The sequence below is a fragment of the Phyllopteryx taeniolatus genome, chromosome 6 (assembly GCF_024500385.1).
Source record: "Phyllopteryx taeniolatus isolate TA_2022b chromosome 6, UOR_Ptae_1.2, whole genome shotgun sequence".
In the NCBI taxonomy this organism is placed as follows: Eukaryota; Metazoa; Chordata; class Actinopteri; order Syngnathiformes; family Syngnathidae; genus Phyllopteryx; species Phyllopteryx taeniolatus.
In genome coordinates this window covers 11,321,052-11,348,591 of record NC_084507.1, presented here as the reverse complement: position 1 = coordinate 11,348,591, position 27,540 = coordinate 11,321,052, and the positions used below count along the sequence as shown (strand labels likewise).

At 42.2% G+C, this 27,540-nt stretch overlaps 1 protein-coding gene across 2 annotated transcripts in view; it reads left to right on the top strand.

Moving 5' to 3' along the window:
* Nucleotides 1-1,329: 1,329 nt before the first annotated feature.
* fam171a1 (family with sequence similarity 171 member A1) overlaps nucleotides 1,330-27,540 on the top strand; it is a 42,328-nt gene continuing 16,117 nt past the window's right edge. For both annotated transcript variants that reach the window (XM_061776764.1, XM_061776763.1), the window contains exons 1-5: nucleotides 1,330-1,777; nucleotides 17,795-18,022; nucleotides 18,601-18,693; nucleotides 22,310-22,468; nucleotides 23,411-23,587. In XM_061776764.1, the coding sequence (XP_061632748.1) occupies nucleotides 1,576-1,777; nucleotides 17,795-18,022; nucleotides 18,601-18,693; nucleotides 22,310-22,468; nucleotides 23,411-23,587 (859 nt within the window). In that variant the 5' untranslated portion in view covers nucleotides 1,330-1,575. The remainder of the gene's footprint in view (nucleotides 1,778-17,794; nucleotides 18,023-18,600; nucleotides 18,694-22,309; nucleotides 22,469-23,410; nucleotides 23,588-27,540) is intronic.

The window sequence follows — 27,540 nt, the reverse complement described above, 5'->3', positions numbered from 1 at the left end:
TTTTGTGTGCAAATGTTGACCTATTTTGAATGTGATGACTGCAACACATTTCCAAAAAGCTGCGACAGGGGCAACAAAAGACTGGGAAAGTTGAGGAATCGTCAAAAAACAACTGTTTGGAACATTCCACAGGTGAACAGGTTAATTGGAATCAGGTGAGTGTCATGATTGGGTATAAAAGGAGCCTCCCCGGAAGGCTCAGTTGTTCACACTGTAGGGCATGATGCTCAACTCGGATTTTTTGTTCAATCCAATCTTTTTACGTAGTCATTCACATTACAAAAACAAATGCAGCTTCTACTGTGGACAGAAGACGTCAGTGACATCACAAGCATGCATACAAAACAGGACGTCATATTGTGCGAACGCGCAAACATGAGGCGCCGTAATAACGGAAGTAAATGTGGACCCCTGTGTAGGTCTTGTCATGAGGTATTTGTGGCGATTTCAAGGATTTTGTGTAACCGGAGCCAACATTTTCTGTTTTCTGCTGCTTCGTCCACCGTTGTTATTTTGTCGAACAATTGTGACATTTGCCGCCTTTTGATGATGTATCGCTCGGTTGCGCGCCCTGTGAGTGTCCATATTGCACTCGCATCAGATACATATCCAATTTATACCCACATATGAAAGAGGCCTGGGTCAGATATGGGGAAAAAAAGCAGAATTGTACTGTACACATTGACATGAAAAAAGCCGAGACAGTCACATTGAGCAAAAAAATCGGAATTGACCTGCGGTGTGAACATAGCCTTAGATGGAACCAGAAAGGGGTGATTTTTCAAAAGATCTGTCACAGAGCGTAGTAGGATGTGAATTGGACCCAAGAGCAGACTGAGGCGGAGGGAGAAGTATGGTTAGATTAGTGCCTAACAGATTGATTTAAAAATTTTCGTGTGACTCTTTTTGGCACTAATCTGATTCCATACAAGGCACACAGCGCCACCCAAGCTCCAAAAGAGGAACTGCAGGGCATGGATCATGACAAGCTCATTTTAATAATATTCTACTGACAGATCACGCAGACACTTTTAACATATATGATTAAAATAATAATAATTTTTGTTTTAAACTGCAAACTCGCCCTTTAAGTTCCTTTCAATGAAACAGGTCATGAATATTTTGATTCCATAATATTTTGGTGTGCACATGGTAGTTTTGTTTAACTGGGGTAAGGATTAGGGGAAAATGTTCTTCCCTGTAGAGTTTCCTTGAATCTCTAAAAGTTTCAGAAGCCCCACTATAAAGTTTTAACACGCGTTCGGACGATCCAACGATGACAATGACTAGTGCACAGTACTGCGTTCAACCAGCAAGGGGAGGCGGAGTTCCGTGAACGTCAACGAGGATGCAGGCAGCCGCCTGTTGGTGCTGTTTTTCGGGCATGTGGGCTCAGTGAGGCTTTAGGGCTGTCTCCCTCTCTGACCCTACCTCGTCGATTAAAAAAAAAGAAAGCAAGGAAAAGGGGGGCTGTGGATGCGCGACGGGAGACAAGAAACGGCTTTACCTTTGGAACGCTGATGCTGCTAAACATGGAGAGCCACCGCCTTTACGGACTAATTGGAGTATACGACGATGTGGGCGCTTGTTGAGTTTTGTCAAAGCCAAAAAGATTCGGCAACCACTTTGCTTGTTTGGGGTTTTTTTCTCTTTTTTTTTGAGCCGTTGATACTCCCATCTGCAATGATGCGGGCTGTGGAAGGGAAAGGGAGTTGGACTGCCGTGCTTGTATTCTTCCTGTTTGTTTCACAAGGCTCCAGCAAAACGTCGGAGGAAGGTAAAGACTCAGACCGAACGTCTTGGCCCGTCTCAAGAGAGCGAGTGGTTCGATGTTTTCTGAGGCTAATGGTACCGCTAGCCGGTCGGGATGCTGATGGGACCGAAACTTAGCTAGCTTAATGTTAGCCCGGCTAGCTGGAGGCTAGGAAAACTTGTTTATTCTTTGTGTTCATTCGTCAAGTCGTCTCTCTTTAATAGAGCGCATCATTTAACACGCGCTATTGTTTTTGAGAGGCAGTGACCGCGAGTCCGATCTTATTGTCCAGAGCCATAGGGTGTCCTGCTGCTCATTTCTTGATCAATAGAAAGTCGTATTTGCTGTCAAACCTTCACATTCGTTAAAAAGACACTAAAAGTTAAATCCTGAGGGCAATACTGGCGTATTCAGTATAGCAGTATAAGTGTAATTTACCTGTCAAAGCTAATCATAGGACCACTAAAAGATAAATTATCAGAATAATAAATGATGCCCTCCTTGAAAACTATCAGGAAATTAAACTTAATTTGGATTCTATTCTGCAACATAATGTATTAGTGGTTAGCATGTCTGCCTCACACTTCTGAGGTTCTGGGTTCGAAGCTGGACTCTAGCCCAAACTTGGGTTCACGGGACCACTTGCAGGAGATACATTTTGTTCAATGACCCTCTATTCAGCATTAGGCTTTACACGGTCAGGATTTTTAGAGTCGATCACAGTTTAAAAAAACGATCACCGATCCGATCACAAGATGGAGCAATGTGTCAATTTAAATGACTTGTTCATTTACTGTATATACTTATGTACTTAATTGCTAAAAAATATATATATATTTACAATAAATAATGTATCATAGTGGAGGACTTGTTAGCACATCTGCCTCACATTTCTGAGGACCGGGGTTCAAATCCCGGCCTCGCCTGTGTAGAGTTTGCATGTTCTCCCCGTGCCTGCGTGGGTTTTCTTCGGGCACTCCCAACAACATGCATGGTAGGTTGATTAGACACTCTAAATTGCCCGTAGGTGTGAATGTCAGTGCGGATGGTTGTTTGTTTATATGTGCCCTGCGATTGGCTGGCGACTAATTCAGGGTGTACCCCGCCTCTTGCCCGAAAATGGCTGGGATAGGCTCCAGCACGCCCACGACCCTTGTGAGGATAAGCGGCTCAGATAATGGATGGTTGGATGGATAATATATCTTTGTTCATCTATTAATACCACTGAGGCATAGTGACAGACAAAACAAATGAATGGTCTTCTATTGATAGCAGGAAGTACATACAGTAATTAATGTGTCCGCTTTTTGTGACATTTTTGTTTGTTGGTGTGCCGGGAGATTTTTCAATTGTAAAATATGTGCCTTAGTTCCATAAAGGTTGGAAATCACTGCTCTAGTCAGGTCATGTATTCTAATCAGTCAGGTCAAACTAACATTACAACAACAGAAATAATGGGTGCAAACTGACTGTAATTAAATTACTTTATTGTAATTAAATTACCTAACACACACCAAAACTTTAGAGCATGATTCGACAGAACGCCGGCATGTTCGCTTACACCGTTAGTGCTAGTGCTAGCTTGCTAGGCTACATAACGTTTTGTTGCCTGCTTGTGAGCCATATCGCATTAAAAGTATGTGAACATACCTTAAGCAAGCCTTAAAAGAACGTCGTCTCCCGAGCACTGGTGACCACCAACACAAGTTTTTCCCCATTTTGTTCTTATAAACACACGGCGCAATCCTTTATTGTTGTCATCGCCATGGGAACGAGTGTATCCAGTTGCGTTTGAGTTGACAAGAGGAAGCCCAGTGATCGTAGAAAATGGGATGTGTTGGTATTGGAATACAATATTTTATTGCAGTAGTCTGACATAGACGGCGCGGTGTTGACTGGTTAGCACATCTGCCTCACAGTTGTGAGGACCTGGGTTCAAATCCCTGTGTGGAGTTTGCATGTTTCTCCGGGTGCCCCGGTTTCCTCCAACATCCCAAAAACATGGATGGTACGTTGATTGAAGACTCTACATTGCCCGTAGGTGTGAATGTGAGTGCGAATGGTTGTTTGTTTCTTTGTACCCTGCGATTGGCTGGCAACCAGTTCAGGGTGTACCCCGCCTCTCGCCCGAAGATAGCTGGGATAGGCTCCAGCATGCCCGCGACCCGAATGAGGATAAGCGGTTCAGAAAATGGATGGATGGATAGTCTGACATAGTGCAATCGTGAAAGACCAAATTTGTCATGTAGTCTGATCCAGGCATTACATGTTGTCTGTCCCACAACGCCGACATGTTTTTTTTTGTTTCTAAATAACTTTATTGGTGGTCAGATATTTACAGTACTACGTCAAATGACACGCGACATGGCTAAAAATAAACTAGCTTTTAGATTCAAATATACTGTACATAATGGCAACGCGGAGTAAATGTCTTTTGCGGAGCCGATCAATGACATCATTGATCGGATCAGCGAATTATGACATTAAAACTGATCAGCCAATCAGTATAAAATGTTAATTATCAGTCGATACCGATCAGGCCGATCATATCGGTGTAAAGTCTATTCAGCATAACGACCAAGTGCACCATTAAACACCATGAAACCTAAAGTAATCATGATCTGTTCAATCGAATGTAATTCAGCCACATTTAATGTAATTAAATTTAATATTTACCGAACGTCGGTAGCTTATGTGAACTGACACAACTAACAGCATGGCAGCCAACAGGGAGAAGCTATTTAAAAAAAAGTGTTGGCAACATAGCCATGATTTGGTTGCTCCATACGTATCTAGCAACTTTTCCGATCACTCTAGTGACTAAAAAAAAAGTGAGCTAAATTCCTGCTAAAAGACAGACAATATGAGCGGAATCATTTTCACATTATTTTTAGCATGAGAAAAAAGAACAAGGCAATTATAGAGTCGGTTTGGCTGAACATTGCCAAAGATGTGGTTCCCATCTATTTGTTGCAAAAGCAGCAATTTATCTACAATGGAAACTTTTGACCGGAGGCAATGCTTCCAAAGACGCAAATGTTTTGCAGAGGTCGCCTTGCCTCACTTGTATAACTCCAGGGAATCACAGATCAGTATTGAATTGAATATGTCAATTGTTATATTTTATTGGGGCAGCACGGTGGATGATTGGTTAGCACATCTGCCTCACAGTCCTGAGGATCGGGGGTTCAAATCCCCGCTTGTGTGGAGTTTGCATGTTCTCTCTGTGCCTACGTGGGTTTTCTCCGGGTACTCCGGTTTCCTCCTACAACCCAAAAACATGCGTTGTAGGTTGATTGAAGACTCTAAATTGTCCGTAGGTGTGAATGTGAGTGTGAGTGGTTGTTTGTTTATATGTGCCCTGTGATTGGCTGGCGACCAGTTCAGGGTGTATCCCGCCTCTCACCGAACATAGCTGGGATAGGCTCCAGCACGCCCACGACCCCAGTGAGGATAAGCGGTAGAGAAAATGGATGGCTGAATTATTTTATTGTACATCAACAGTAAAAATGAATATTGTCTATTGTTTTTGAGAGGCAGTGATAAAGATTCCACTTAATGTCCAGAGCTAAAGAGTATGTTCAACTGCTCATTTCTTTATCAGTATGAGGTCAAACATTCACATTTGTCAAATACTCTTAAAAGGTAACCCCTGTTACTATGTAGCCAGTTAGGTGCAATTAAGGCGTCAATGTTCATCACAAGACCATCATAAGATAAAGCAACAGAATATTGGTGTTAATAGTGCAGATGGTTATAAATGGTGCCCTTGCTTTGTTTTTATTCTTTGTTGTTGTTTTATTGGTTATTTAGTTTATTGTTACTGTGCTATTTGCTATCAGCAAAATAAACCTGATTTAGATTGGGTTGGCAGCAAAATGAAATAGTGGTAAGTGCTTAGCACTTATGTCTCACAGTTCTTAAGTTAGGGACTGTGTTGCTTGCTTGGGGTTTCTCCTAGTACTCGAGCTTCCTCCCAGATTCCAAAAATATGCATGTTAGGATCACTGAAGACTAAATTGTGCATATGTGTGAATGCGAGTGGTTGTTTGTTTGTGTACAGTATATGTCCTCATGAAGGGCGTGGTAATGCAAAATCTCCTTGGCCAATGAGTGAGCAGATTCACAGACGTGGTTCATGTCACCCATACTCTATCAGTACAGCCTACTTGGAACCCCAGCTGACCAACTACTACGAATCATACCTTGGTTGACCTTGGTCCTCGTAGATGAGTTGAATTTAGAGAAGAAATTTCGATGTACATTGTATATGTGGCGGCACGGTGGATGACTGGTTAGAGCGTCAGCCTCACAGTTCTGAGGACCTGGGTTCAATCCCCGGCCCCGCCTGTGTGGAGTTTGCATGTTCTCCCCGTGCCTGCATGGGTTTTCTCTGGGCACTCCGGTTTCCTCCCACATCCCAAAAACATGCATTAATTGGAGACTCTAAATTTCCCGTAGGCATGACTGTGAGTGCGAATGGTTGTTTGTTTCTATGTGCCCTGCGATTGGCTGGCAACCAGTTCAGGGTGTACCCCGCCTCCTGCCCGATGACACCTGGGATAGGCTCCAGCACGCCCGCGACCCTAGTGAGGAGAAGCGGCTCAGAAAATGGATGGATGGATGGATTGTATATGTGACCAAATACCTTACATTTACATTTAACTTACCTTGTAATATATTGTAGTCCTGATTTTGACAATGGAAATGTGCCAGTAAGTGAGTACAACCATGGCTGGGTGAATAGCTACAGTGTAGTGGAAAAGGGACTGCAGTTCACTTTCTTTTGTCCAAATCAGTAAAGGTTTTGAAAATGTGGTGAGCTTCTCTTCTAATTTGGTTCCCAAACATTCCAAGCAAACCCAGTGCGGTGCTTCAAACAATATGACATCACTCTCTTCTATTATTGTTCAGCGACGGTCGCAAGAATGTAAACAGGGCTAAGGTTTTCCGTTACAGAGTAGTGAGTGAAACGGCACTTATAATCACAACATGAAGCAAACTTGGCATTTGTTGGTCTTAGGTAACATTAACAATATATTGTTTGGATAGTGGCGGCACGGTGGACAACTGGTTAGAGTGTCAGCCTCACAGTTCTGAGGACCCGGGTTCAATCCCTGGCCCCGCCTGTGTGGAGTTTGCATGTTCTCCCCGTGCCTGCGTGGGTTTTCTCCGGGCACTCCGGTTTCCTCCCACATCCCAAAAACATGCATTAATTGGAGACTCTAAATTGCCCCTAGGCATGACTGTGAGTGCGAATGGTTGTTTCTTTCTATGTGCCCTGCGATTGGCTGGCAACCAGTTCAGGATGTACCCAGCCTCCTGCCCGATGACAGCTGGGATAGGCTCCAGCACGCCCGCGACCCTAGTGAGGAGAAGCGGCTCAGATAATGGATGGATGGATGGATGTTTGGATAGTGTATCAGGCTGCATTACACCAGCAAATCACCCTCACAGTGTTACTCCCCCCCCCTGTTCGGCTGTTAGGTCAAGCAGAATGGAGGATCTGTATCCCTTTTATGCCGCAACAGTTTTACTGTGTCACAGTGGAGCTTTTAAGCGACTACTGTGGTTTCTTAGTATTATAATGGATATTTATTGAGAATCAGAGTCGATCAATCGAACAGAACAAGGTTCCTAGAGGGGAGTGAGAAAGGAAGACAACAAAAGACGAAACACTAACTGTAAACAAGATGAGAAAAGTACATCCTTATATATCTAGAACAATGACACATTAGATATGAGTGTTGTATGGGGCAGTAGTCCTACACCCTGTGAGGGAAGGATAGGACAGGACAAGGACAGGAGTGGAAGCATGCAGGACAAGGGTCATGAACCTGGCTGTACAACTGAAGTGTGGTGGGAGTGGATATGTAAATTATAAACGTCTATAGGACCTGAGTGTGAGTGAGACAATGTTACTGTTGTCAACTTTGACTCATCTTTCATCACATTATAGTCGACTACAAAAAAATTTTGTCGTTCAACCCCGAGCACCTAGTATGTCTGCCTCAGGTATGATCTCGGTTTTTACCTTTCTATGTGGATTTTGCATGTTCTCATCAAGCTTGCGTGGGGTTTCTAGATGTGAATGTTACTGTCAATGGTTAGTTGGTTGTTTATAAATGTCCTGTGATTTGCTGGAAGCCAGTCCAGTGTACCTTGCCTGTTGCCCAAGCTAAACTGGGATGGGCTCCAACTTACCCGCGACCCTGAACAAGGTAAGCAGTATGGATGGATTTTTTTCCCACTGGTTCTTGTATGATGCCACACTTCTACGCGGTGTAAACTTGATTCGATCCATACTGCAGTGTACTGCTTGGTGGTAATGTGGCTTTGAATGGAATACAATTCTCATTGAGGGAAGTTTACTTCGCTTCAGACAGACCTTCACATGTCCCAAACAGGGAGTTGGGTGTTCAGATCAATAATGAGGCTGTATCTTCTGTCCAGTAGGCAATAGAGATGAGGGGTGCTAGACAGAATTTTTACCCTTGGCTATAGATCTCAATCAGTGTACAGCTGCCTATACTAGGTATGACATTACATCTGCAACACACTGACATTTGCAGACAATTCATGGGTTGTTGCTAGGACGTGAACAATCAATCAAATCATGGCACCAGTTTGATGTCGGTCACCAGATGTATTTTTATTTATTTGGTTATTTAATGGCGGCACGATGGACGACTGGTTAGCACACCTGCCTCACAGTACTGAAGATCCGGGTTCAAATCCGGCCTCCCCTGTGTGGAGTTTGCATGTTCTCCCCATCCCTGAGTGGGTTTTCTCCGGGTACGACGGTTTCCTCCCACATCCCAAAAACATGCAAGCTAGGTTAATTGAAAACTCTAAATTGCCCGTAGGTGTGAATGTGAGTGCGAATTGGTTGTTTGTTTATTTGTGCCCGGCGATTGGCTGGCGATCAGTACGAGTGTATCCCCCTATTGCCCAAAGATAGCTGGCGACCCTAGTGAGGATAAGCGGAACAGAAAATGGATGGATGGATGATTGTTTATTTGATTAGGAAAATGCACATTAATAACACATTAGCAAAAAAGCTCCCATGTAAGTATACCAGAGTTAGCACAGTGGCTAAATTTTACCCATTGTCTGAAAGTGGATTTCATAAAACACATTCAGTAAAAAAAAAATAAAAAAAAAAAAAACCAATAAACTATGACAAATGGACGGAGTGTAGAAATATTACCTAAAAATAGGTCACGGTTCACATAAAAGTTAAATGTTTATGCATAAAATAGAAAATAAGAAAAGTACACCCATGTGAGCAGGTTTGTATTCAAAGAACGTTTAAGGGTCTGTTTCAAGGTGGTGTAATTGTCACAGTCTCTAACATGACTTGGCAGTGAGTTCCATGATTGTATTCCTCTTATAGATGCCACCATTTGGCCAAATTTAGTCTTGTGTCATTGTATTTCACAGTCTCCTCTAGTTAGTGCTTTGGTGGCTCCTCTGGATGTTTTTTTGTTCTGTAATGGGGCCAGTCCATTCAGAACTTTATAGAAGACGCAGACATCCAAAAGCGACTGGTAGCTATCAAAGTCCAAGATCTTGTTTGTGTTAACAATATCACAATAATGGTAATGTAATAATTTTGCTTACTGTATGTATGTTTGGTGGTGAACTGAGCGGCATGCCCAAGGATCAGAACCATTAAAAAATTAATCTGTTTAATTTTGGATAAAATAGTGGAGTGTATGTTCAGGCCAGAGGCAAAAAGGCCGCTTAATCTCTAGTGTGAGTGGGGAGGCTTGGTGATGTAACCTCACTGCCCTGTCCCCTGCTGAGTTAATGGGATAAACCATTGATTCCCATCCTTTCTTTTAATCCCGGTGAAATAGCAGGGTCAAAACCTACCATTAGTCTCTCCCCTTTGCGAATAATGATACAGATTTCGCAACAGAAAAAAATAATGTGTGACTCATGAGTAGTAGTTGTGTTAACCATGCCTTGATTGAATAATTCCACTGTCTAAGGTAATTAGACAATTAGACAGGCAGTCTTACTTGTGAAAAAACATTGAAGACCTACACAGGGTGACTGGAGTGATCTGCACCAAAGTTCGTTCTCACAGGTTGGTATTGTGATAGATGGGTATTTGCTAACATTTGTATGGGGAACAATAACTGTGAATATTTGACCAACAGTGAAAACAGCTATTGACACTTTATGGTACCTTTATTAACTAGGGGTGGGGAATACATCAAATGTACTCTACGGTGGTGTGAAAAAGTGCTTGCCCCCTTCCTTATTTATTTTTTTTGCATGTTTGTCACACTTAAAGGTTAACCATCATCAAAAAAATTTTTAAATTAGTCAAAGACACCACCAGTATACACAAAATAGAGTTTTTAAATGTTTTTTATTATTAAAGGAGAAAAAAATACAAACCTTCATGACCTTATGTGGAAAAAGTGATTGCTCCCTAAACCTAAAAACTTGTTGGGCCACCTTTAGCAGCAACAACTGCAATCAAGCGTTTGCGAAAACTTGCAATGACTGTCTTACAGCGCTGTGGAGGAATTTTGGCCCACTCATCATTGCAGAATTGTTGTAATTCAGACAAGAGGGTGGGGGGTTTTCAAGCATGAGCAACCTTTTTAAGGTCATGCCGCAGCATCTCAATAGGATTCAGGTCAGGACTTTGACTAGGCCACTGCAAAGTCTTCATTTTGTTTTTCATCAGACATTCAGAGGTGGACTTGCTGGTATGTTTTGGATCATTGTCCTGTTGCAAAACCACACACAATCACACTACCATCACCATATTTTACTGTTGGTATGATTTTTCTGAATCTGAGTCCTTCAAAAAAGTTCAACTTCTGTCAGACAAAAGAGTATTTTCCCAAAAGCCTTGGGGATCATCAAGATGTCTTCTGGCAAAATTGAAACGAGCTTGATGTTAATTTTGCTCAGGAGTGGTTTTCGTCTTGGAAATCTGCCATGCAGGCCATTTTTTCCCCAGTCTCTTTCTTATGGTGGAGTCATGAACACTGACCTTAACTGAGAAAGGCCTGCAGTTGTTTGGATGTTGGGGGTGTTTTGTGACTTCTTGGATGAGTCGTCACTGTTCTCTTGGCGTTATTTTGGTCAGCCGGCCACTCCTGGGAAGGTTCACCACTGCTCACACTGTGGTTCGCTGGAGTCCCAAAGCTTTAGAAATGGCTTTACAGTATAACTTTTTCCACACTGATAGATCTCAATTACTTTCTTTATCACTTGTTCCTTATTTTCTTTAGATCTCTGCATGATGTCTAGCTTTTGAGGATCTTTTGGTCTACTTTGTCAGTATTTAAGTGATTTCTTGATTGAGAACAGGTGTGGCAGTATCAGCCCAGGATGTGGCTAGAGAAATTGAACTCTGGTATGATAAACCACAACTAAGTTGTGTTTTTTAAAAGGGGGAGCAGTCACTCTTTCACACAGGGCCAAGTAATTTTGGATTTTGTTTTTCTCCCTTAATGATTAAAACTGCATTTTGTCTTTACTTCTGTTGTCTTTGACTAATATTTAAACTTATTTTGATGAGAAATGTTTAAATGTGACTAACATGCAAGAAAAAAAAATCAGGAAGGGTGCAAACACATTTCACACCACTGTATATATCGCAGGTTGTTGCACGTGAGTATAAAATGACCATATCGCGACCATCGAGTACAAATCCTCACGTAACGTTTTGTTCTTTCACTCACTGCTGTTTCGCCTCTCACAGTAAGCCGGACACTCCCCCACCCATCCAGAAAACTCCTGCGCGCATGTGTGTTTTTGTATTGGCTTAAAACTGAGTATATTCATTTTGGTGATCAAAATCCAACTGTAATGTCTGCTTGGTTCATTATCTTGGTGTTATTTTATGAATCAAAGGGTTGGTTTTAACACATATAGTGATTTACAGGAGAAAACAGAATATTGAGAAAAATATCATGTATCGCGATCTAGCCTAAAAATATAGAGATAATGCTTTTGGACCATATCGGGCAGCCCTACATTTAACAAAACAATAGCATTGTCCTGATCACATTTTAGCCAACCAACATTTGATGTCACTAGACGCCAAGCATTTTGTTTTATGGTTTGGTAATGAACCCTGTGAGGCCTAATAAGCCAGTTTTTATGTTTGAGGTTGATGTAAGAACATTAAATTTGAGACAAGATGTTCCTTTTGCTTCGCTTGCATGATCATAGCAAGGTCAATGGGTGTGTAGGATGACTTAGGGCAGGGTAGGGTAATATGTTTGTGTGAGCTGTTTAGCTGGACATAGTCTGCTCTGTTGTTGATAGCGATAGACCGATATGTTTTTTTCAGGGACAATACAAAGTAGTTAAGGAGGCCGAAAACTGATATACGGATACTTATTTGCAGTAAAAGGGAAAATATTGGCGTCAAAATTTTTAATAATACAAACTCCAAACACCTAACTTCGTTTAAATGCCTTAAAAAGTGTTTATTAAACAGATTTTCAGATTTAAAATATGATATCAGGGCCAATAATTGTCCTGGCCAATAGCCCCTAGTTGTTGAGTGCAAAAAAGTTGTCTCAGTTGCTTTAAATGCTTTTCAATGTAACTGAATGACAATCTTTTCACTTATTTTTGGTTTAAGTTCAAACAAAAACAAAAAGTGCAGGGAGTTCCCAGGGTCAGCAGCATCTCATAAAATTAACAGAAAATTTAAATAAATCAATAGTTCCCTGATGTTTAACCAGTTTTAAATAGATTACTTATCGGCCCTCAGAATGTTTTAAAAAATTCTTATTATTTTTTAATAAAGAAAACGGCCAATTGCCAATATGCATGAAAATGCCGGATATCAGCGCCAATAATGGTCCTGGGCGATAATTCCTAGTTGTTGCGTACTGAAATGTTGTCTCAGCTGCTTTAAAAGCTTTATCCACTGTAACGCGGGAAGTAGGGACAGGCTTGAACTGAAAACGGATGAGAACTGTGTCTAGCAGTAAAGTTCATTTATGACCCTTTGAAAACAGGTCCCAGTCTTCATTCACTTATAGCAGACAGTTGTTTCTGCAAGTCTGTGTAAATCAGTCAGATTTGGACGTTGTTTTGTCAATGTTGTCATCTTTATGTGAAACTCTTTAGTTGATAGACGGACTGACAGATAGACAGCTGGATATATGCTTCATTATTCCAGACGGAAATCATATTTAATGACAGTACAGGGGGTCCCGGGTTTACGACAGAGTTCTGTTCCTACAGTGGCGACGTAACATTACATTTGTAAGCAAGAACTCCTGTAGTCAAGGGGTTTAATGATTTGTTTTAGTAACAATTTGATTCGGATCACGATTCGTGGTTGCAGATTCGATTCAAGGACGATATTGGTATGTTTAGAACGATACGATCCGAAACGATTCAGTGGCTAGAAATCGATTCAGTAACTTTTTAGCCAAAAATTCATCCAGTGTGACTGTAAAATAAGTACCTGCGTACTGGACAGTGCAGGTGGAATTTCCAAGATTCCTGTTGTTTCTTGTAATGGAATTGGGTAAAATTAATTATGGTTATTAACTATAAATATTTTCCTGGTGTATTGATTGCTTTGTAATCAAACAAAGGAGAAAACAGCAACCCTAACCAGGCGCAAACCCTGGGTTATTTCCTGGTATCGATACAATACAATCTATTCATTACCTATAAAAACAATTTAAATTGATATATTTACATCCAGAAGGCTAATTTTGCCAAGCACAGGTCGATCCAGTTGGATCGTAGGAATATGAATCGATACATCGATATAATGATGTAGATCTATGATTTGTTACACCACTACAGTAGTCTATCACTAAACCTACGGTATGCTTACGCAGTAGTTACGTAAGGCCTGGTATACACAACGTGAGGGGATTACAAACTCTATTTCTTGTCCAATACTTTGACTATTTTGACTGCTATTTCTTCAGATGGTTTAACAGATGGGTTTTGTTACCTCACGGGGCAGATAACTCTGTTGCACTCTTTACATATGACTATTTATTTAGCATCACTTGCCCTGAATCGAAACGTGTCCAGAAAACTGACGTGGATCCCTTTTCGAGGCACTACCTGTAGCTCGTCACCATCATCTCCAGTGTTTGCTGTACCTTTTTTTCTCCCGGCAAGACTTGCTTGCTCACCGCTGCAGGGAGTGCACTGCGCTCTCTTGTTATTTACGCAGCTTAATGAAGCCTGAACCATGAGTTCGCCCCCTGGTGGTTGGCTGACTACTGGTTGAGAAAGTTCTTCACATAAAGCACAGTCCACATTTTAAATATAAAAATCACAGATGATCAGGAAAATTTACTCGTGGCAGCTAAAATCATGATCACAATTAAAATTTCACTATGCAGCCCCACCTTAGACCTAAGGATAATCCTATAAGGAATAAGATGTCGTTTGATGTCCTTGGTCAGGAAGGGGCAAAATTGGGACAAAAACAATCCGATTGTCTTCATGTGTGTACCAGGCCCCATGATTCTACAGATTTGAAAAACATTTCTATGACATAAATATAAAACAATCAAAGGGAACACAGTAAGTAAGATAGTAAATCCCCCATCCGGCTCCTATATGATGCGTAAATACTACCGTGATACTTTGGGTTAACTTCTTTCAAATGATTTTAACAATTTGAATTTGTGCTTCAGCAAGCAAGAATGCCAAACTCATTCTGCCACCCCATTTTCTCCCCATGTGTCTCTCCCTCGCTTTTTAACTCGTAAACAAACGCGCATAGCCACCCTGCAGCTTTTGGCAGCTGCTGCATGTGGTAGTTGGACACAGCCCTTTTTATGCCGTTATTCTCCACATGATTCTTAAATCCATAGTGATAAGGAGTGGGCAAAGTGAGTGCTGCTTTGCACTTCTTCAGGCTTATGTTCTCCCCCATGCTGGAGTGCAGGAGACTGCTTGTTTAACAATGAAGTCACCCCGCTGCTGATTTATTGGATGAGATCTGGGAGGGGCCTGTTGCATTTGTGAGTTCTTTCCTGTCATTCTGGGCTCTCCCAGGGGAGTGTTTTTTAAAGTGAGTGCAGCTGGTACCCCTAACAACAGATCCCTGGGAGTGGAACAGGAAGTGAGGTCGTGACACGCACCAAGTCAAGATGCAGTTTGGAATTTCCAGCGCTCTCTTTGTGCTCTTCCAAGCCTCCGTCTTGCTTGCATCAATGTAATAAAGGATAGAATGTGGTGAAAGGTCAAAAAGTGGACACGGGGAGCTGATCTTCCCTTCATACCTCTGTCAAAGTAGTCATGCATTTAGTTTGCCAAAGCTCACACAGTATGAAGCACCATATAACTTTACCTAAGTAAATATATAATTTGGAGCAGCAGCTCTGTTTTTGTGACCCAGCGTGCACGCGGGTTGAACTCTCACAAACATTGTCAGAGTTGTTACTGGTCGACTGTGGAATCGCAGAGGGGGGGGTGGGGCATTCATCCATAGTTTGTGTGCATGTGGCTGAAGGTGATTGAACAAGAAACAGACAAAATTCAGTTGCGTTTTAGTATGGGGGAGGAGGGCATGTTTTGGGGCAGGGAGTGGAAAAACCTTTCAGCTAATTGAAAGGTTACCATGGGTCAGTCGGCAGCCAATGATCAAACAAGTGCCTCCAAAGAGACCAGAGGTGTGTCTGTTTTGCAGGTTGTCTGTGCACCTTTCGGCAATAATGCTGAAACTGGTATTAAAGAAGACATAATTTAAATAAGTTGGAATAGATTTGATGTAGAAAGCAAGGCAAGACAGATTTATTTATATAACGCATTCAAAACGCAAGGTAACTCAATGTGCTTTATATGATTAAAAGTACGACATTTAAAAGCATTTAAAAACTCCACCCACCCCACCCCAACCGGTAGTAAGTAATTACATGAAAGAAAACTTGCATGGAAGGAAACTTCCATCCACTACTGTTTGGTAACATTTTCAAAGGAGAGTTGAGCAGCAGTTGGCATTTCTATAGTATCCTAAATAGGTTTGCCTTAAGCTTCCCTGCTATTTTATTTTTTATTTTTTAATTATTATTATTTTTTAACCATATGTTTTTTACATAATGTAACACATGTGGGAAAGGAGAGCCACAGTCGCCGATGCACTTTTCATCAATTTACTGAACGCCGGGAGAACAATAAAACCCAGTGAGCAGACGCAGAAGCTGCTGTCGACTACAGCTCTCACCCAGACACTTATGTAGGCTCTCTGTCGTCACATGCCTCCCCACCAGGCTCTGCCTCTTAAAGGCACATGCACGTACACAGATGCTATAATGTTTACAATATTTTCGGTACTTCTTATGCTTGCAATTTGTTTGTTTAAGTTCAGACTAGGCTTTGCACGATCAGGATTTTTGGGGCCGATCACCGATCAGCGAGTTTAAAAAAACGATAACCGATCACCAATCCGATCACAAGATGGAGGAATGTGTCTATTTAAATGACCTGTTCATTTACTGTATATACTTGTGTACTTAATTGCTCAAACAATGATATTTACAATAAATATATCTTTGTTCCTCTAATTATACCAGTGAGGCATAGTGACAGACAAAACAAATGAATGTTTATATTAGTTTCTATATGTTCTTCTATTAGATGGCAGGAAGTAAATACAGTAATTAATGTATCCACTTTTTGTGACATTTTTGGTTGTTGGTGTGCCTTGATAATTTTCAATCGTAAAATATGTTCCCTACCTCCATAAAGGTTGGAAATCACTGCTCTAGTCAGATCAAACCAACATTACATGACAGAAATAATGTGTGCTAATTTACGGTAATTAAATTACTTTATTTTGAATTAAATTACTTCACCCACACCGAAACTTTAGAGCATGATTCAGCAGAACGGCGGCATGTTTACGTCCAATCGTTCATGCTAGCTTGCTAGGCTACATAACATTTTATTGCCTGCTTGTGAGCCATATCGTATTAACAGTACGTGACCATACCTCAAGCAAGCCTTAAACGAACGTGCTTTCCTGTCCTGAGCACCGGTGACCACCAACACACATTTTTCCCCATTTTGTCCTTATAATACCGTTGGCTCGCTCCACTCTTGTTGTCATCGCCACGGTAACGAGTGTATCCGGTCGCATTTGAGTTGACAAGATAAAACCCAATGATCGTAAAAAACAGGATTTTATTGCAGTAGTCTGACATTTGTCTTTTAGTCAGATCCGGGCATTATGTGTTGTCTGTCCCACACCGCCGAGGGTTGTTTTTTTTTTTATTTTTTTATAAATAACTTCTTTGGCCGTCAGATATTTACAGTATTACGTCAAAAGACACGTGACAAGGCTAACAATAAACTAGCTTTTGGATTCAAATATACTGTGAACGCGGCGACGCGGAGTACATGCGGAGCCGATCAATGCGAATTATGACATTAAAGCCGAGCAGCATAAAATGCTAAATATTGGCCGATACCGATCAGCCTGGTCAAAGTCTAGTTCAAACATGTTTCGAATGTGTTTAAAAAGTGTGTTTTAGTAGGTTTAAATGTTTAAAGCGTCTGGAAGAAGAATAACTATTTAAAAAAAAGTTTTACATCGTCTCTGTATGGTAGCTCTTTACCTATTGTGGGTGAGTCTGTAACGTATCCCCCGCAATAAACGGGGGTTTACTCCACAGTATTGTCTTTAGGCCTGTATTGCATATGTTAATGTCCCTAAAGGGTGATAACAGTCTGAGACAAAATGTGTTGCTAAGATTTTATTTGAAATTTTAACTACTTTTTTCAGAGGTGGTTTTGTATGCTGTGGTCCATGTTTGATGAAGGGAAATGATCCATTGTTTTAGAGGGGAAGTTGCTTTGGTAGGAATCCAGGAAGTTGTCACTCGGTTGACATGAAGAATGCGTCATCTGCAGACTTTAGCCAGAGGGCAAGACAATGAACCGAACCTCTGGTTAAGAGATGACTATTATTGTAACGGCATGTAATGCAACATTTGTATGTAAACTGCTCCCTCATGATTTTAGCAGCACAAAAACGTGCGATCTCGGTGATCTTTTCCTTTGTGTTTACAGAGGTGACTCTGAAGGTGCACCTGAGCGATGCCAGCACTCACCAGCCTCTGGCAGGAGCATCCATACAACTCTTTGCCAACCACACTTTGGTAACCACGGAAACCTCACTGGTTGACGGCAACGCCTACCTGCGCTTTCCATACCGCCTGGGGACACCATTGCTCGTCGCCGCAACTAAACACGGATATGTGCCAAACTCTGTGCCATGGACACCCTCCCGACTACCTGGTATGTATCACCTATAGCGGATGAGTCTATTGCTCACCCACTCATCTGCTGCCTGTTGAGTGTGTGAAATGTGTGGGTTCATGCCAGGTGTGTGAGATAACAACTGGCCCGCTCCATTACTAATTTATAACACTCCCTGCCAAAAAGCCAGAAAGGGGGCCTGCTTCAGCCTCACTTTCACAAGCACACACGCTCATCTCCCAAAGGGGCCTCTGTGTGACAGTGTGTGTGCGAGTTACAGTGCTTTGTGGAAGAGTATGGGGGTGGTAGGGTTGTGGGGCTATTATAAGCTAACGGGGACGCCAGCCAATTGGATTATCACGCTTACCAGTTCGGAACAATGGAGGAGTGAAACGGAGGAAGGGAGAGTAACGAAAGAAGTACAGTCTGCCAGGTCAGGCTCGTGTCCTGTGCTACTGACAGGAAGCTGGTTTTATTAAAAATGTATAAAGATGGTTTAATGACTTGTTATGCCTGATAGTAATCAGTGAGTTATAGTCCGGTAGATGCAGGATTGTGTCCATCTGTCAATTAAAACTGCGCAGTTAATGCATTGTGTACACTTGTTTGTCTTCCAGTATTTTCCTCCATTAGCCTGAATCTTCTACCAGAGAGATCCGCTACTCTGACGGTCTATGAAGATGTGGTGGAGATCGTGTCGGATTTCCAAGGTAAAAGTAGTGCCTTTTTTGGTTTTCAAACTAACCTGATGTCTGTTGAGTAGAAATAAATTCGCTTTTGAGAGTTTGCATTAATAAATGCTGCTACCTTGAAGCAATACATACAGTGGCGCCTTGAGGTACAAGGGACCTGACTAATGGGTTTTTAGAGAGAGATATGAGCCATCGTTCGGGCATTTATTTATTTATTTTTTTATTTTGCTTTGACTTGCGGCAAAAATTTGAGATATGAGTGGTGCATGTTGGCAGTGAATCAATTCACTTCAGAACAAGCAGCAGTTTGGCAGATAGTGAAAAAGTTTTCTCTGTTTAACGGCACTCCCAGTTGAAGTTTACAGCCAAACTAAAAATAAAGCAAAGAGAATTTTTATTTATTCATCTAACCATTGTTTATTCAGGTAAGGCAATTAAGAACAGATTCTCATTTGCAATGCCGACCTGGCCGCAGACAGCAGAGTAAAACAAACAAAAGAAAATACATTTTATACGTGTATTTAAAACAACCACATAGCTTTGGCCTAAGCAGAGTGTGCTTAGCCTAATGCTAACAAACAATACAAAATGCCATAGATGGGTTAACAAATGGCATCTATGTGGCGTGTTATAGCGCTTTAAGCAACTCATATTTCAAGGTACCACTGTATTTTATATAGTACAGAGTTACGTGTCTTTACAATGTAAAAATATTTCAAAAGCAAATGAATAAACAAATCTCTGGAAATCATGACAAAATAAGGATTGGATTTTCAAGTTATTATTTTTTTTTAAACCTCATTTAAGACACCTCTATATGGGCACCATTAGTTTCATGAAGCACATCAAGACTGTACAACACCACTACCAACATGGATGATAGGGTTAGGGATGTGACAGTAGATGTCTTCTATACCAAATCCTGTAATTTTCCTGAGTCTATCTGATTTTGTTTCTTTAAACCACGATACACATTGGTCTTGCGGAGTAGCCATTTGCATTTTTATTTCATCAACAGGGAACCTAAAACATGCAAATGCAATGTGATTAAAAATAATAATAATAGTAATTCACCACTGAGTGTATGTAGAATGAGTGTAACATATCTCATCAGTTGCTTTTGAAATACATTTCTTAAACTGCAAAGATACTTTGTGGGCACCCTGTATTTAAAACAATATTATTAAAAATATCAGAAAATATTCTGGTACAATAAGACTAAAGTTATTGATCACGTTTAGAGAATGATGAACTCGAAATGTTTAAATGTAGCATATCCATCCCTCCATTTTCTATACCACATATAATTTTTACATATTATCATTTTGTATTACCCCGATGCAAACAAACATAAACATGCAATAAGTTGTCTTTGATCGAAATAAACATTGCCTATGTATTACTGCAACTTTTGTCAGTGTGGGCCTCGTGTGTTCAATATAAATTTTTAAAGTCCAGCCCTGCTTTGAAAACATGAATACAAATGTCTTTGTCGGCCAGCTTCTATGAACATGTGTGTGATTCTATTAGAAGGGGCTTTTTCAATTAGAAAAGATCAAATTAGTTGTCTTTTGTTTGCTGAGTCTTTTGTGGTTTTGGACTGACAAGCATGCACTTCGCAGACGCACAATAAATGTACAGACACCATTAACGTAAACTGTTGCTGGAGGGTAGTTTATGTCCTGTCTGACATACTTCTAAATGTTTGTCTCGACGAGGGGAGCCCTGGGGAGAGATAAACCTTGGCGTGTGGCACGAGGGGAAAAAAGAATGAAATGAAGGGGGGTGAGGGGAAGATGATCCAATCTGTGCTGGAAAGTGGGGATATGGGTGGAGCATTTTGAGAAAAGTGGGGGATGGGTAAAAGTGTCCAACAGAAGGAGAAGCATGAGGTGAGGTGGAAAGGGAAAAAGCATGAAGAGTTGAGGAAGGGGATGCACAATGAGCAGAAATAGGGTTATTTCCTTTTAAACAAACCAGGTCACAATTTGCAACCTCAGCTCTTACCAAAATCTTTAGCCCTAATATTACTTGTTATTCAAAATGTGCACACCAGAATCATTACCTCAAATATACAAACCCTCATACACAGCTGGCTGTGTGTGCTCACAGCTCTGGAATGTTCCGTCGGTCCACAATGATATCACTTTGCCAAGCCAGTGTGCAGTGTACTATTTCTCCTATTAGTGGAACCTTATTGATATTTATTAAATACATGCCGAACATGGCAACGGACAAATAATTGCTAATATATTATACTGCATAATCGTATATTGAGTGGCTAATGTAAATTAGCATAGATGTTACTGTAATTACAAACCTTCAAACAACTGTTACTTTAGGACACGGAGTAGCAACACACACAAAGCTTACAACAATACTCACAGGCAAATATTCTCTCTGCTTCTCTGGGGCTTTTCCACCGCAGGAACCTTTGCGGGAATTTACCTAATTACCCTGGTAACTTGAGTTCCCCCTGTCTCCCCACTAAAAAAAACTACCAGGTTACGGAAGGTTCCCCCTGGATTATTTCGTTCCTCCTGGAGGGTAGGGTGTTCCGAGAGCTACCAGGAACTCTTTGAGGGGGTGAGATGTGCTGATGAACGCTGATTGGTTGACAGACCTCTGTAGATGTTTATTTTTTCATTCACAGAGTTGCCATTACTGGATGCGGCATTCCGCAGGGTTAAAAATAAGAGGATTAAAATAAATTGAAAAGCAAAACTTCCAAACACTGATCTTTACGTTTTCCCGCTGAGCTGCACTTGGCGGACAAGGAGCAGGCTGGACAAACTCTGTGCTTGCTGAGCTTTCGGCCCGACTTCGCTACCACGGGCTCAGTGGCGAGATCCGCCGGCGGCAAGGTCCCCCGCTGACCGACTGGGTCCCGCTAAGGAGCGTTGGTCCAAGCACAAGCGGTGTGCGTCTTCCTCGGCTGGGCCAGAGGAGACGAACACCGGTGTGATGTTGGCTGGCGGGGACGTTCTGATGGCCCAATACAGTCAGTCGCCGGGGGGAAAAAAATAACAAACTTTCCTATGCAGGAGCTCCTCCAGTCTGCAGAAAAATGCCACATTTGCCATCGTGCAAGACAAGGAAATGAAGCCTGGCTTTCTGTCTGTGTTTGTACGTCCATAAATAAATATTTACAATGTACAGTATGTTTTTTTTTTTTTTTTTCTTCAGGCAAACACATTTACAGATACCAAATACGTCACACTGCTGTATTTAAAAACTGACTAAGAGCTGTCCATGAAGTCATGTATTTTTATTTATTATTGAACCTTATCCAGGTAAGGTATTTACAATGCCCACCTGGCTGCAGACAGCAGAGTGAAACAAAGCAAAATAAAAGCAAATACATGTGCAAACTGTACAATGTGATATAGTAACAAGTTAAATATGATTAATAATCGTGATTACAAGATTGATCAAAATAATCGTGATTATTTTGGCCATAATGAATGATAATGTAGAATGGGCACTGTAAACATAAAAACACTGTGTTGAGTCTATAAATAAGAATCAGTTGTCCTATGTATGGAAAAAAAGACACACCTCCTTCTAAATGTGATTTGTCATGTTTGTGTCCCCAAACAAGTGTATGACATCTATATTTCTGTGTCCCTGCAAGGATTTAGGCACCAGCCGAACGTTCATTTCCAGCGCCGAGCCTTGACTCTTCCTGTCAACACATCCTATACCAATCTGACTGCACTGCTCACTGTGGCAGACTCCCCCTCGCGCATCCAGCACTTTCCCTATCTGCAGGTCCCCGCCAACAATGACACAGGTAGGTGCAGCAGGCAGAGAGAGCCTTAGAGAGGATGATGATAGCATGGAGGTTCGCTAGGTGGGGTTTGGAGTCAGGGTCGGGAGTGAAGAGGAGAGAAAGTGGCACACTAGAAAGGCTGACTGAACCTGAGCAGCCTCTCGTCTACATGACCATCTCAAACACAATAACCCATGTGTGCATGCTGTTTTATTACAAGCCTCATGCCTGCATAAGCCGTCTATCATTCATTCTTTCCATTTTTAATTGGAAAGCAATTAAAAAGCAGCTTATTTTGTTTGTTTTTTAATCAAGCAAAAAAGTTATTTTAGTCTCAGATTAAAAAATATATGGAATTCAAAAATGGGCCAATGTTTGGTAACAATGTTTCGGGCCAGTGTTTGGTAACAAACTTTAGTAAAGATGCATTTGACAGTATAGGCACAATCAGTCAACTGAGATGTACAGTATACACACAATTCCTAGCGGGTGATTCCACAATGGTTGAAAGAAGAATGAAAATAATGTTGTTGAAGTGACAGGCCCCAAGTCTAGTAGTCTACATGTGATGCTCTGTGTTTTTACAAATGAGTTGAAAACGGTGGTGAAAACATAATAGCTTCCTTGTGTCTGTTTAGATTCTCAGTCATCCAGGTCACGGTAATCCGAAAATCAAGGCAACTGGACTTTTATTGTTTATTTGGGAAAAAAAGTTTGCATTTGCTTCTTGCTCCTTCGGCTTGAATAGCCCTCCAAAGAACCCCCCCCCCCCCTCACTCCATGCAGGCAGGCAGGCATACTTGCGCTTTGTGACACTTCTAACCTCCCATTTTTTTCACTCTTCGCCTTCTTTCCTGCCCTTCCCTTGTTTTCTTTCCTGTCTGTCATACCCCTCCTGACATCTCTCCTTTATCCACACTGCTTTGTTACTAAACCCCGACTTCACCTTCTTCTGCCTCACAGGAGCTGAGAAGTCGCTGGAGCTGACTCCTGTGGCAGCCGTCTCCGTCCACCTATTGGCCAGTGACGGACTTGAGCTGCAGGTGAACGAGCCAATCACAATCTCTGTCCCCCTGCCTGCAGACAGCGGCCTGAAGGAATATGATCACGTCCGCGCTTGGAGATTTGACCCACGTTTGGGTACGTACTGACAGAAACACGCTGACCCACGGGAAGCTTTCTGCTGTTCCAAGCACGAGTTCAGATGTCTAGTATGGATTTTTCAGAAATAAATGTCCTCATCCTCCCTGAACGCATTGCAGTGTAGTCATATCAGTTTTGATTAGGAATAATGTAATTAGAGTTAACTGGAAAAGCTGCATAAATTCAAATCACATTGTTTATGCACTGCTACCAGAAAGAATGTAGCAGTGAGGTGGAGTGATGAATTACTTTATTCATTTAGTCATAAAGAACTAACAACTGCAATTTTTTTCTTTTTCTTTGGTCCTGTTCGGCTGTTAGGTCAAGCAGAAATGAAGATCTGTATCCCTTTTGTGCCAGAACAATTTTACTGTGGCACAGTGGAGTTTTTAAGCTGCCACTGTTGTTCTTTGTATTCTGATGGATTTTTATTGAAAATTCAGTCGGACAGAACAAAGTTTTAAAGGGGAGTGACCGAAAAAAACAAAGTGGAAAGACAGTGAAAAGATAACTAAACAAAATAGGAAGAGAAGACAACAAAAGAAAGGTCATTAGCTGTAAGGAAAATGAGGTAAGTATATCATTATATGTCTAGTACAATGACACAAGATTCAAGTTTTGTATGGGACAGTGGTGTTACACCTTGTGAAGGAAGGACAGGACAATATAGGACAGGACAAGGACTGGAGGGAAAGCATGCAGGACAGATGTAGTGGATCCAGCTGTACAGCTGAAGTGTGGTGGGAGTGGCTATATAGAAACAGAGTGCAAGTAAGGGATACCCAGGAAGTTTGCATAGTTATGAGTTATTTATCGCAATGAATGAGTGGCCCCACACCAAGCGAGTAAGTCCCAGAGGTGAGTATCTGCGGACACATGCAAGTGAATTGACATGCACAATAGTGAAGACAGATCAGGTCAGAAGTGACCTGTACTTGCTGCACCTGCACCGCCGGGGCTGAGGACCGCACCCCACGCAGCCAAACGGCAGGGTCAGGCCCAGGAGCCCACCCGAGAGCGGCCCGGTAGACGGGACCCCACCCACACCGAGGGACCCAGGGTGGTCCACCGGCCCCACCGATGCGCCGCAAAACCGGCCATCCGGAGGAGGCTGCTGGGGTCCAAAGTCACCCCCCCAACCAACCACTACACCCTCCACAGCTGCGCCCCACCCCCAGGAGAACAAGACGCCCCCCACCAACTTGCAGGGCCCGCCAATGTAGCCAGTCCATGCCCAGCCAGAGGGCGAGACAGTGTCCCTCGTCTGGTGGAAAGGTGAGCAGATAGGGACGCCCAACAGGGGAACGATAAGGGGTGGCATCCTGGAGAGCGGCTACGGGGCATGAGAGGGGAGCCCCCACCCCAAGCACCCATCCAGCCAGGGGGGCCTGTCCCCAGGAGTACCGCCATGAGCTTAGTGGAAACCCACCTCCCCCCTGTTACTATGACTGCCAGGTCCCCGACTGGCAATCATTGGCCCAACCCCGTGAAAAAGTGCCCCCTGATTGGTGTAGGGGGGCCCGCAGCCAAAAACCCCCAACCCAAATCCCACTGCCCCCCTGAAATCAGTGTATGGAGTGCATTTTTAAAAAAAGGGGGATGGATGTGTGTAATGCGTTAAAAGACCTGGGGGGCAGGCAGAGCGGAAGAGCAACGCATCTAGACCGGGAACCAGCACTGACGTACTGAATCCCGGTCCGACGCCTGCATCCTCCTGACCCCGCACCACCCCCCCAAAAAACCCTGAGTATGTGTGTGTTCCCGGATGTCCATCCATCCATCCATCCATTTTCTGAGCCGCTTCTCCTCACTAGAGTCCCGGGCGTGCTGGAGCCTATCCCAGCTATCATCGGGCAGGAGGCAGGGTACACCCTGAACTGGTTGCCAGCCAATCGCAGGGCACATACAAACAAACCATTCGCACTCACATTCACACCAACGGGCATGCATGTTTTTGGGATGTGGGAGGAAACCGGAGTGCCCGGGGAAGACCCACGCAGGCACGGGGAGAACATCCAAACTCCACACAGGCGGGGCCGGTGATTGAAACCCACTCCTCAGAACTGTGAGGCAGACGCTCTAACCAGTCGGCCACCGTGAAAATATATTTATAGTGAATGGTATGAGTGTGTGCTGAGTTATTAAGAGGCATGACTCCAAAGAATTGCAATTCTTACATCTGATGACATTCAAATACTGCTCACATCCACAATCAGGGATACAGTATTTGCATGGTGTCTAGGAATTGCTGTGACATGCTGTGATGCATTAACCATTGCATTTTAAGTGCTTAAAACGTAGTCACAACCAGCCCTCCAGAGTTAACGTGGCTATTTGACTTCTAAAGCCGTCAATGGCAGTGACTAGGTATGCCATAACATAATTGCTCAATCATTGCCAAATCACTGCTTTTCTCTCATCCTGCTCTTTGATAACCTTGCCGGAAAAAGTTAAATATTTTAGGGTGAGAAAAGTAATAGCTCACCTGTCCCAAACCAGTATAATGCTTATATTTTAACAATTCCAAACATTAATACAACTTATACTTAAAGTGAAACAAAATCAACTTATGATTTGTTCAACTGGCGGCACGGTGGAAGACTGGTTAGCACATCTGCCTCACAGTTCTGAGGACCGGGGTTCAAATCACTTCCCCGCCTGTGTGGAGTTTACATCTTCTCCGTGTGAGTTTTCTCCAGGCACTCCGGTTTCTTCCCACATCCCAAAAACATGCGTGGTAGGTTGATTGAAGACTCTAAATTGCCCGTAGGTGTGAATGTGTGCGCAAATGGTTGTTTGTTTATATGTGCCCTGCAATTGGCTGACGACCAGTTCGGGGCGTACCCCGCCTCTCGCCTGAAGATAGCGAGGATAAGGTCCAGCACGCCCGCGACCCTTGTGAGGATAAAGCGGTACAGACAATGGATGGATGGATGGATTTGTTCAACTTTAGTTTTGCCCTTTTGGGAACAATGTAAACAAATAATTTGTTCCAGAGTCAAACTGTAACCGTAATTTTTTTTTTAATTAACTGTACAATGTTTTAAGTAATCCATCCATCCGTTTTCTGTACCGCTTATCCTCACTCGGATCGCGGGCCTGCTGAAGCCTATCCCAGTAATATTTTAGCATATTTATGTAAGTGTAAAAATACGTGTAAGATGTAAAAACAAAAAAATACCTGGCAGAGGCCAAATACAAATTTACAACACAGGTGTGCCTCATACGCCACTTGTCTAATACAATTAAAATAAGGCAAAACTGCTCACCATTTTATAATTCATGACCGAGGCATCCTTTTTTTAATGAATTGGAAAGGGAGGCTCGCTGAGTTGACTTCATGCATTTGTCGTTATTAGGGTTGGGCATCGTTTGATTTTGAGCGATTCTGGTTCTTTATTTCGATTCCGGTACCAAACGATTCTCGATTCTGATTCTTTTAGGGGGCTGGGTCAAAAAAGTTTGCATGGTTTAAATAAAAGGTGTCCAAATTATCAACATCCATTTTCTTAGCAGCCCGCAGCATAGACTAAAATGAACATTTGACTTGAGGTTCTTTATAACCAGTATCAATCAAACCTATGAACTGAAAGGCAATGAGTGTGGAACTCGCCTATTGATTTAATATTCATTAATTAATGTTTCAGCTAAAAGTTAAAAATAGCATTGTTAAAATAGTTATTTGGGACTGTTTCGTCACATCAAATGGTTTATATGTGCAAGTTTTAACTTGACTTTCTGTTTTAAGCTTGTAGCCTTTTATTTTGAAGGGTACGCACTCAGCATTTTGGCACAAAAAGTAACTTCACACGGCACTGGTGCTTTTTTTTTATGTTTTGTTTTTTTCTATGGATGGAACCAAATGCTATAAAACGCTGATGCCTTTCCCTACACACTGATGAGGCACAAGGTTAGTGTTTGTGATACTGTGAGACAACATTGATGGGAGT